The 12,043-nt window shown below is 44.3% G+C and overlaps 1 protein-coding gene across 3 annotated transcripts in view; it reads right to left on the reverse strand.

Moving 5' to 3' along the window:
* The window catches only part of gabra1 (gamma-aminobutyric acid type A receptor subunit alpha1), a 55,699-nt gene extending 50,731 nt beyond the window's left edge, over positions 1-4,968 (reverse strand). The window contains exons 1-2 of one of the 3 annotated variants that reach the window (XM_079565983.1): positions 4,391-4,968; positions 2,245-2,350 (exon numbers count right to left, since the gene is read on the reverse strand). In XM_079565983.1, the coding sequence (XP_079422109.1) occupies positions 2,245-2,350; positions 4,391-4,421 (137 nt within the window). In that variant the 5' untranslated portion in view covers positions 4,422-4,968. Of the gene's footprint in view, positions 1-2,244; positions 2,351-3,092; positions 3,479-3,749; positions 3,904-4,390 lie in introns of those variants that run through there. The other 2 variants (XM_079565985.1, XM_079565984.1) reach the window with 2 other exon arrangements.
* Positions 4,969-12,043: the final 7,075 nt, after the last annotated feature.

Consider the following 12,043-nt stretch of genomic DNA (forward strand, 5'->3'; position numbering starts at 1 on the left):
ATTAATTGAAGTGATTGCTTTGGAAAGCAGACTGTCACCAAGGTCTCAGTTGGTTTGTGTCTCAGTGTTTGATCAGAGCCCCCCCCTTGCTAGCAGCAAGGAGAATGAAAGGCTAGCGAACTGATGGCGCCGTGATGAACATAGTTTGGGCACAGAACTACTTAGAACAACTCTGGTGAGTGTTTACAGGCTTTAGACACTTTCTGACGGCAAAATCTAGGAAATACAGATAAAAGTGCTTTTGCAGTAGAAGAAGGAACAACTCAACATCTATGTGAATAAACGGAAATGCTACCCCAGGTATGTTTTTGATAAAGGAACAATGTTAAAACGTAGTTAAAAGCTCCAAATGGTGATTTTGCCCGATACTGTACGTCCCCTTTTGGGTGTTTTTGCTTAAGGTTATACGGCTTGCACACTGAACACGCTTATGCCGTTACATGCTTGGCTTTTGAATCAATGCGTGTGCGGTCATAAAGCATCATGGATCATCCAGCTGTCAGCTCCCATCCATTCAGTGCGGATTGTCTCTCGCGTGTGCTTGTCTGCTGCTTGTTAGGCGACATCTGACACCTCACTGTTGACATTGAGGAGTGTTTCTTTACAACAGGCTCGTCGACGCCCGTGGCCATTGTCAAAAACACAGATGTAGCCACTGCGAAATCACTGTCCAGGCAAAGCTGAGCTACATATATGTTTTCCATTCTGCAAGGTTTGTACACACTTTATATTCTCTTTTTTCTATATGCAAACGATCTTTTCCAGGGTTCCGGGGTGCGGTGATTCACCTATTGTTTTAAATATGCTTTCTGAGTCAAAGCGTAAACGCTCCAGGGAAAAATATAAAGCCTATACAATGGAGCAGCCAGTTTCCTAATCCACAATGAATGATTCATATTTTACTCTCATATTCCCACTCGTGAGGCACTATCGAGACATCTTTTGACAAATTACAATTGGCGGCAACTGGATGAGCCTGAAAACTTTAAAATGAACACTTTGACCAACCAACAAAACTCAGTGTTGGTCTGTTTTACAGAGATCTCAATGGACTAACGTTTAATCTGGTGTGTTATTTTAATCTTTTATCGACCAAAATGTCTGCATTAAAGACAGAATCCATCAATTTCTTAATAAATTCAAAAGAGACTGACATGATAGACATCAATGCCAAAAGCAGTGTTCTAGCTAAAAAGCCCAAGGTCTAACAAGGACTTTTGCGCTTGCATTTGCAAAGTCTACATGAAGAAATACGAAAATCCTGCTGCACTGTGCAAACTATAGTGTCTTAGTGGAAGCGTTTCAGATTACCTTTATTAGCACAATGCCCTTCATGGAAGAAGGCTTTATCCAGGCTTGGGGAAAACAAACTTATTTGCACATGGCCTTCTATAGCTTATGTGTTATCCAAGCATTGTAACCGTACTTGTGGTTTGGCCGTCCTCTGAAGAGAAGAGATCAAAGCAGACCAACTATAGCATACGCCAACGATTTTCTCTTGTACCAGCCCCAAATTCAAACAGCAAAGATTGAGAAGATGGAGCCTCCAGCACAAACCATATGCAATATCAATATGCAAATCACTGCACACCAGGAGGCCGATAATTAGCAGGAGCAACCCCAGTAGGTGGGGCTGAAATGTAAATCAGACGTGTTTGAGGGATGCCAAAGGTGCAACAGCTTCAAGTGGAGCAACCTTACACACAGAAGCACAAAGACAAAAGAAATCGGTGACCAGGTGAGCAAAAGCGTGTCCTCCTCATGCTGCCTCCCTGACTGGATGACTTAGTGACATATTTACTCGGCCGTTGGACAAGAAGTGGCTGATAAGAAATGAGCCATATCCCAGCATGGAAAAGGTCATCCTTCTCGCCTTAACAGCATGTGACGAGTCGCACGTGGATCACTACGTATAGCAATTTTTCTACATTTAAGCACATCGGCAAGACTTTCAAGACACTGCACGTACGGGAGTGGATGTGATGATTTTGCAACTTTGTCTGGGATGTGTTTGCCCGTAAAGGTGGCCCACATTCGTCGGATTCTAAGATGTCCTTTTAATAGACATCAATAACGACCACTGAGCGAATGCATAGGGAAACGACTGAAAGCCACAGGCAGCGAGTCAATTCACCCATTTTCTGGCATTTCAGTCTCTATATGACCACCTTTAAGGGAAGAAAAAATAATGCAAATGTATGTACAATGGAGTACCTATAGCACAGGAAGTTTTCGTCTTCTTACCTTTTACCGCCTAGTACAAAGTCGATGCCAAGCAAGCAAGCCCACAGACACAATAGGGCCGTCCTGCTCCGTCCACGCATCTCGGCGATATGAGGACTTTTCAGAGCTAGAGGTCAAAGAAAGACAGAAAGAAAGAAAGAGACGATCAAACAAACTAACAGAGATGTCTAGAAAAAAAAAAAAAAAAAAAGCAAACCCTTAGTCATAGCTGCTGTTGAAGTAGAGTGTGTAAATCAAAACAAATAAAGCCAGTCACGCGCACCGAGCCAACACACGCCACTTTACGTACACGCTCCCCACCCCCCCACCCACCCCCCTTTGAAGATTTGACATCATCATTTTGAATTAGGTGGCACGTTGACTGGCCCACAACTACACATCAACCAGCGCAGCAGCAGCGGCGGCGGCGTTATTTATAAACCCGTCGAGGAGCCCGAGCAGAGGCAGCCGACAGAACCCACGGCACGTTCCATTCACGAGCGTGCGTGTCATTAAAAGCATATATATATATATATATATAAGCATCTTGGGTCGGCAACTCAAAAGCAACGCGTGAGCTTTGTAGCACCTGTACACAGTCTCCCCTCAACACCACCCACCCCCGCGCCGCCTCCTCCTCCTCTTCCTCCTCTAATACCCTGCAATGTGAAACGCGTCGCAACCGCAATATCAAAATACACACGCACACACACACGCACACACAATCCCCTACCGAAAATAACAGCGTTTGCTTCCATCTCAATCACTAAGCCACGGTGATGTCGCTTATGAAAAAAAGAAAAAGTAGACGAGGTGCCTGCTCGGTCCGTTTCAAAAGCAGCATACACAAGCGACACGAGTGGACTTACTTAAGGATTCAACATAGGAGACTCCTATACACCGGATGCGATGCTCCAAAGGCGCACGATGGCAATGTTTAAAACGCAGGGAATCGACACTTAAATCCGATGCTTCACAACGATGTGACAAAGCGCGACTATAGCAGCAAATCCCTTCTCTTCTTTTTTTTCTTTTTTTTTTTTTCTTCCCCCCCCCTCCAAGTTATTCAAAGGAAAATCCGCTGTGTGGTTGCTCGGAGGCAGGAGAGGGCTTCACAAAATTCAGAACGCAACTGGCATCGATGCGTCTTTAGTGGAGGAGACGGGACCATTTCGCCCCGTTTAGCCAAATGTGCCTTGACGCTGGTATTTCTAACGAGACATCCGTGGAGCTTGTGACTGAAACATCACACAGCTTCAGCGAATCTTAATTTCGACGGCAACTCCCCCCCCCCCCTCCCTCCTTCTCCCCTCACAGTAAAAAAAAAAAAAAACTCAAGCAAGTGCGAGGCACACAACCCCGCCGCTTTTACGCATGGAAAAAAAATAAAGAATTCAAAGCACACTTACGGCAAAAACACTAAGGTTTACGCGGTCCGCACTGCTATAAACTTTACCCCCCCCCCCCTCCCCCAGTGAATACGTGTCCTAAAAAAATTTAAAAAAAATCCTCCTGTGTGATCTCACATCTGACGAATTTTCGCTCGAGGCTCGAGGAGAAGCGGCTGCTGACGATATGCGCAGGTCTCTCTCACTGCTCATTGGTGCCTGCGCTGCCTCCACTGCCGCCGCCGCTGCTTCTGCTGCTGTAGCACGAGTTCAACTATGTCTGTCGGTAGCATGTCCCCCCCACCCCACCCCCCAACTACGACTAACACGGACGACAACGTAATAGACATCGCGTTTTGATGATGATGATGGTGGTGGTGGTGTTGGTGGCGAACGCACCGCATCCCAAAACGCTGCGCGCTATTGCGCTGTGGCGCTGCGAGATGAAGCCCCAGCCCGCCCATGTTATATGCAGCATCATTTAACTTCCTCCGCCGCTGTCGCCCCTAATCTCTTCCACAGTGGCTGCTAAATAAAAATCCTCTTACATTTGCGGCTGGAATCCCTTGTCCCTCGGTCTCGATTTCTCCCCCCCCCCCCCCCCCCACCTCCATTTGAATCTGTGCCACGGCAAAAGCAGCTCTATACCATGTAACTTAACCAAAAAGGAAGCAACACACGCACATACAGATCAGCTACGGGTTACAAACAGGCGTCCAAAGAAGAAGAAGAAAGAAGAAGGAAAAAAAAAGGCTGGAAAAAAATGATAGTTTCCTCACCGGCTGCAAGAGTCCCCGTGGAAATGATCATAAAAAAAAGAAAATGAATGAAATAAAATCTCCACTCGCCCCGCTCTTCGTCCTATGGAAAGCCCTCCACGTTTCGCATGGAGACGACGAGCCGCTGGAGCCGTGTGTGCCTCTGTTTACAGCAACCCCCCGAAAAAATCGTATGTGTGCTGCTTCTGCCGCTTATTACAGCGTCCGCGCACTGAGAGCACGGCGCACTTCGAGAGAGAGACGAGAGCGAGCGATCGAGGGGAGAGATGCGAGGGGGAAAGAAGCGTGCATCTGCAAGGGAGGGAATGGATCGGGCAGGATGCAGGGAGGAAGAGGGATGGATAGACGGATAGATAGATATTCGAGCAAGTTAAACTCGCGATTTAGATGACGTTTCTGTCGGCGAGGAAGACTGGAATAAATCCAGAGCGAATGGGGGGGGAGGCGTTAATTTCCTATGAGCGCAGTGTGTGAAGCCCAGCTGTTGATTTGTTAAGGACGCCTCTCGGAGCCGTTTTTCTTCGCCTCAAGTTTTGACTGTGGCACGCTGGGAGAGAGCTGGCAGTGCAGTCACGTCTGTCTGGTCTGCAGTGCAACGTTTCCTCTGTCACCAGGTCTATTAGTTATGGGGGGCATGTTTTAGCTTCATGCGTAAAACGTGCAAATCTGTAATGCGTAAAATCTATCAGCTCCAGATCGGTATTTCGAATACATGGCTAAAACATGGAATACCTGGTACTATTGGGGGAAAGTGCTTATATAGCGCACATATAAATAGTCAAATGTGCCCTAATCCTCATGTTTCCACTAATCCCTATGTGCATCTTTCTTTCCACCCTTTTCTGCCACAAAGCAAACTCGTAAGTTTATGCAGCAGGTGTGCACGGATTGTAATACAATGAACATAGTTGTGTGTGTAACCAGCGCAATAACCTGCTATAGCAGCACTATATAGTTTACAGTCTATTCCGGCTGCGCTCCCTTTCTTCACAGGCGCAACCACTGCATGTGACTCTTCGATGATGATGATGATGTGCCCGGTGCACACGCGCGTGCACGTGCCGACATGCATAACCAACACGTGCTCGCGTGCGTGTACGTGTGTGCGCAGTGCGCGCGAGCGAGAGAGAGAGAGAGGCAGAGGAAGAGTCAGCGAGCGAGTGGGGGAATAAAGTGTCGCTCTCCCTTTTTACGCGTTTTAATAACCTTCACTCCTCGCGCCGTGCCAAACAGGAACTGTCAATTACAGATAGACACAGAGTCAGCTCCGTCTCCGCGCGGCAGGTGAGAGGAGCGCTTTGTGAGAGGAGATGCGCAGAGAAAAGGCAGGAGATGGATGACTGTAATTTGGGTGAAAGATGTGCAGGTTATGGGGAAATAATCGCTCGCGCCGTGAACTGTGCCGTGGAATATCAAAAGCGGAGATGTTGACGGAACTGCGCCCCCCTCCCGCCCCTCTCTTTGTGTTCCCACCACCTGCTACAACTATTTCTCTTAGCTCTCCTCCCAACTCACACGGGAGAGTCCGAGATGAAGAGTGATGAATGTGCATAGTAACACCCGTGTTTACATGGGAGATTACGCGGGTCCACTGAGTTACAATGACACTGCAACGTTTGTGTATCTTCTATTAGCAGCTGCATATTTAAGTCACTGATGGGACTCATGCAGGAAACAGTTTGAACTTCAATTTAAGACTGTCATTACATAATTACATCAAGCTTTTCTGCACATGACGACTATGCAAGATGCAGCTAAGACACAATGAAACACAATACAACAGGTCCCGTGGGCACCAATCATGTAAGTAAGTCAGTCAGTCAGTCAGTAAGTAAAGCTTATTTCTAAAGTGCTTTTCACACTTTATATTCAGTACAAAACTACTGAATATAAAAATGTATACATGTGTAAAATGAAAGTGACACTACTGAAAACCAATCAACCAAAAGCTTTCTGAAATAAACATGTTTTCAGATCCTTTTTAAAAGTTCCACCGTCTGGGGGCGACAGACTGAAAAGACAGGTCCCCTCGAGTCTTGAGGAAGCAGGTTCTGCCAGAGGACCGAAGAGTACGGCCAGAGAAGGTCCTGTGGGGCCTGACCGTTTAAGGCTCTGAATGTCAGCTCTAAAATCTTAAAATCATTCCTGAATTTTACAGGGAGCCAATGTCATGGGGTCATGTAAATAAAATCAGGGCCTTTGTTCTCACAGTCCAAGTACCAAACAGAATCAAAGTTTATGGTTAGTCAAAAATATGTTGTTTCACTTATCTATTGTCCTGCTTCTTGTTTGAAGAGCACTACCGCAACGATGAAATGGGCTGCCGTCTGAGTGGTGCTGTCCCACAACAATGTGCTCTTTGGATTTAGAGGGCACCTGTGGTTTCAGCAGTGTCCTGTGACCAATCGTACCGCCAGTTTATGAAGAGCCCTCAACCTGGAGCAACAATTGATATTTATGTGATACAAGAGTGAATAGTTATGAGTGTGTGCTTCATATCAAACGGCTTTCTCAGACGCTGTAAAGATCAAAAATAAACTGAATGTGGCCAGACCCAAAGCACCGTGGAGCTGTCTGTCCAGTGCTCGCATTTAGGTCAAGGTCTTTTTGATGGCAAGTACTCGAGGGGACCATGGACATGTGGGCCGGGGTCCATCTGATGGTTCAGTCTAATGATAATAGTCATAATAGCGTCTAAAAAAAAACATCATGCTAACATTTGTCATGGGACACTGTAAAGAACCATCAGGTAGTTTAGGTCAAATACTTTTACACAGTGAATTAGATATATTTAACTTTTACTTAAAGTGATAGTTTGGAATGTTTTACAAATGTTATAAAATGTGCAAAATCCACCACCTGGTCCTGCATTTTGATGTCAGTCATAATATATACATATTATTTTTTGTGAAGTCCCTCCTTCCCGGATCTCAGCAACTAATCAGTGTCTAGTCTCCTCCCGCGTTGACCAATGAGACGAGCTTTTCCTTTGAACCAGCCAGTCAGGTCCAATCAAGAGGGAGGGGGAGGAGCTTGATCGTTTACTTTTGAATATTCTGCTTCTGCTTTCCTCATTTTTGCAAACAAAGAAGGGCTTTCTGGTTAAAGAGGGGAGGGATTTCTCTCCTCACTTTGCAAGTTTACAGACTATCACTTTAAGTAATTATCCCGTTCTCATTTCTGCTTGAGTGAAGTTATTTAAAAGTGACAGTACCCCGATCCGAGTACACATTTTGGATTCCTTTCTCCGTAGCTCTCACAACCCCCACATAGACAGACGTGCAAATCTCCAGATAGCAGTGAAGACTCCTGGACGACTGAGAGCCTTCATAAACATGCTGCTCTTCATACTATGTTAATTGTCCAGTATAAATAGCGTTCAGTGGGCGTGTGGGACAGTAATGTAACAGTAATTGGGCACCTACTCTATATTTTTACATTTCTGTCCATTTTCCGAGAAGCAAATAAAAAGAAGCTAATAAACATCACAAAAAACATCAAGCTACGGTTTCTCTTTTTACTTTACCATATTCTTTGTTTTGTTGAAACTTTGTCCAAACTGTCATTTGCACAAACCCCATGATCTATATATGTTCTTATTCCAGCCTGTTCCGGCCGCTGTCCGCCCGGATTTACGGCACGCGAGCGTAATGGTGTCATGTCCACGGCGCCCTGCCCCTTCTGCCGCCGCCGGGCTCCCTGCAGAACATTAAGTCTTTTAGTCGCTCCGGTCAGTGACGTCCAGAGGAATAAATCAGCCGTTCCAAACCAACAAAGCCCCGTAATTTTTGAGCTGCACACGCTGACTCCGGTCCAGAGAGCGGTCCGGCCACGACACACAGCGAGCGCTCGTAAATATACAGCGCACCTACAGAGCAGACGGTGCCAAGACCGGGTTCAGGACCGGGTTCAGGACCTGAAACTGGGTCATCGGGAGGTTGGGCCGAGCTCGTCCGAATGGTGGAAATGCAATGATTTTGATATACAAAACGCAGAGGATTCACTTCAACCGATGGATATAAAAAAACATCTTTTGGACTCAAGTTTTAAGCTCTGACAGACAGTATTGTAAATCCTCTACACCAAAGCGTCAGTGTTCATTAGCACTGCCAACCAAGCCTGATTCACTTAATGATTCCCACATTTGGGGGTGGTTTGCAACCTGCTGCTTTTGTAAACAAATCTTTACACCATCAGAAATTATAGCAAACACAGAAATTGAGAAATCCGCGCTAAATTATTCACTGCCAAATATTTCCGGGTTTGTTGAAAATGTGGATGTTTTTCTCCTTTTGTCTTTCACTCTTGCGGATTCGAGGGTCGAATCTGATCCCCTCATCTTACTTTTCTTCGAAATCTGCAAAACATGTGATCTGTTTTTAACCTCTTAACCCCCATCTAACCAAGCACATTATCTCCAGTTCACCTTTACCCAAATCTAAAAGCTTACAGCTTACAGCCTACAAGCTCATTTGAAAGCGAAGACCTACAAAAGCTATCCAAACTGATCTTTTCCTCACATTGTCCTCACTTTTTTGTCACTTTTTCCTCACTTTTTTTTTATCATGTTTCTGTCACTTTTTCATTGCTTTTTTTTGCTATGTTTTTGTCACTCTTCTATCATGTTTTTGTCACTTTTTATCATGTTTTTGTCACTTTTTTATCAAATGTTTTGTCATGTTTTGTTGCTCTTTTGTTGTGTTTTCATCCTCATTTTATCTCTCTATTTTTCAAGAAGCTTTTAAATTCGGGAAAGACAAACTGGAGAAGTGTGCTCGGTTCAGGTGGGGGTTAAGAGGTTAATACATTTTAGGTTTTAGATCAACCAACAGTTTGTTTTTTGACCAGTGGTTATTGGACCATATGTTAAGAACCACTGATCTTTTGAAGGGGGTTGAATGCACTCTTAATGATTTACTGAATGACATCAAAATCATTCTGGTAACCCAAAGTGAGAGGCTCATACATACTTGTTTCTGAATGATTAATTGCAATTGTGAATGAATCAACACTACTGTTTACTTGATACTTGTGGACCCAGAAAGATAAATCAGATAAAATCTCCAGGCGACCATACATTCTGCCTAAGTCAGCCTCTAGTGGCCACCAAGTGCACAACATTTCCAAATCACAACGCTCCACAGTGTGTCATGCATTGAAAACAAAAGCCTTTCTCATCGCTCCCAGCTGCCTCCGCGGAGCAGGTTATGCATATTTGTCTTACTGCGCATTTTAATTCATTTTTTTTTCCTTTCTCCCCGTCTGCGGCCCACGGTGAGGAGGCAGAGTCGTGTGGGCAGGAGCGGCAGAGGCAGAACAGGCTGTGACGGTGGTATTTTCTCACTCGTCAGTTTACATAACACTGATTATAACCGGGGAGAGATTTATCCAACCGACGCAAACCAGCAGCATTTAGTTTGGCCCGGGCATTAAAACCACGGCGACCATCTGTTCCCGACGCTTTAGATGCTTTCTCCTTTCAGATACTTTTCCTGGACACGGGCTGCCACTCACGTCTCATTGGATAACTGGAAACATAAGCTGTATTTATAGCGCTTGGCACAACTTCGGGAGTTGCCTCCGCCGCCCAAATGCAGTGTAATATGGCTTTGGGTGAATGCAAAAGTTTTAATTGCTGTTCAGAGCTTTCCATGTCTGTGCCTGTACTTGCTTTTGGGGAGGCGAGGGACTAAGATATAAATTGATATTTCTTCGTTTTTATACAGTTTTGACCTCCTGACCCCTGCCTGAACCGAGGACATTTCCTTCAGTTTGGCATTGCGCAAATCTAAGAGCTTCTTGAAAGAAGTGTCAAAATAACAAGGATGAAAACAAGGATGTTACAAAAAAGAATGACAAAAGAGCGACAAAAGAACAACTGAAGAATGACAGAAGAATGACAAAAGAGCGACGAAAGAGCGACGAAAGAGCGACAAAAGAGCGACTAAAGAGCGACGAAAGAACAGAACAACAGAAGAACAACAGAAGAACGACAAAAGAGCGACGAAAGCGTGACAAAAGAGCAACGAAAGAACAGAAGAACAACAGAAGAACGACAAGAGTGATGAAAGAGCGACAAAAGAACAACTGAAGAATGACAGAAGAATGACAAAAGAGCGACAAAAGAGTGACAAAAGAACAACAGATAAACAACAGAAGAATGACAAGAGCGACGAAAGAGCAACAAAAGAGCGACTAAAGAGCGACGAAAGAACAGAACAGAAGAACAACAGAAGAACGACAAAAGAGCGACGAAAGCGTGACAAAAGAGCAACGAAAGAACAGAAGAACACCAGAAGAACGACAAGAGTGATGAAAGAGCGACAAAAGAACAACTGAAGAATGACAGAAGAACGACAACAGTGTGACAATAGAGTGACTAAAGAGTGACAGAAGAGCAACGAAAGAGCGACTAAAGAGGGATAAAAGAGTGACGAAAGAATAGAAGAACAACTGAAGGACGACAAAAAAGTGACGAAAGAACGACTAAAGAGTGACGAAAGAGCGACTAAAGAAAGACGAAAGAGCAACAAAAGAACAACTGAAGAACGACGAAACGACAAAAGAGCAACAAAAGAGTGACTAAAGAGTGATAAAAGAGCAACGAAAGAGCGACAAAAGAGTGACGAAAGAATAGAAGAACAACTGAAGAACGACAAAAGAGTGACGAAAGAGCGTCTGAAGAATGACAAAAGAGCGACGAAAGAACAACAGAAGAACAACAAAAGACCGATGAAAGACCGATGAAAGAGCAACAAAAGAGCAACTGAAGAACGACGAAAGAGCGACTGAAGAATGACAAAAGAGTGACGAAAGAACGACTAAAGAGTGACGAAAGAGCGACTAAAGAAAGACTAAAGAGCAACAAAAGAACAACTGAAGAATGACGAAACGACAAAAGAGCGACAAAAGAGTGACTAAAGAGTGATAAAAGAGCAACGAAAGAGCGACAAAAGAGTGACAAAAGAGTGACGAAAGAATAGAAGAACAAATGAAGAACGACAAAAGAGTGACGAAAGAGCGATTGAAGAATGACAAAAGAGCGACGAAAGAACAACAGAAGAACGACAAAAGACCGATGAAAGACCGACGAAAGAGCAACAAAAGAGCAACTGAAGAACGACGAAAGAGCGACTGAAGAATGACAAAAGAGTGACAGAAGAGTGACGAAAGAGCGACTGAAGAATGACAGAACAAAAGAGCGACAAAAGAGTGACTAAAGAGTGATAAAAGAGCGACAAAAGAACAGAAGAACAACAAAAGAGTGATGAAAGACTGAGAGTGACAAAAGAACAACTGAAGAACGACAAAAGAGCGACAAAAGAGTGACTAAAGAGTGACAAAAGAGCAACGAAAGAGTGACAAAAAAGTGCCTGAAGAACAAGAAAAAGAGTGATGAAAGACCGACGAAAGAGCAACAAAAGAACAACTGAAAAAACAAAAGAGCGACGAAAGAGTGAATAAAGAGTGACAAAAGAACAACAGAAGAACAACAAAAGAACAACAAAAGCGCGACGAAGGGTCATCTGCAATTTCAAACTAAAAGGTCCTATACAGGATTCTTTTATTTTAGTATTCTACATGCAGTTTTGTCCTCTTCCATTATAGATGGAAGAGGACAGATAACACCATTATCTGTAAGATTTTGCCAAA

The sequence above is a fragment of the Gobius niger genome (genome assembly GCF_951799975.1).
Source record: "Gobius niger genome assembly, chromosome: 11".
Taxonomy (NCBI): Eukaryota; Metazoa; Chordata; class Actinopteri; order Gobiiformes; family Gobiidae; genus Gobius; species Gobius niger.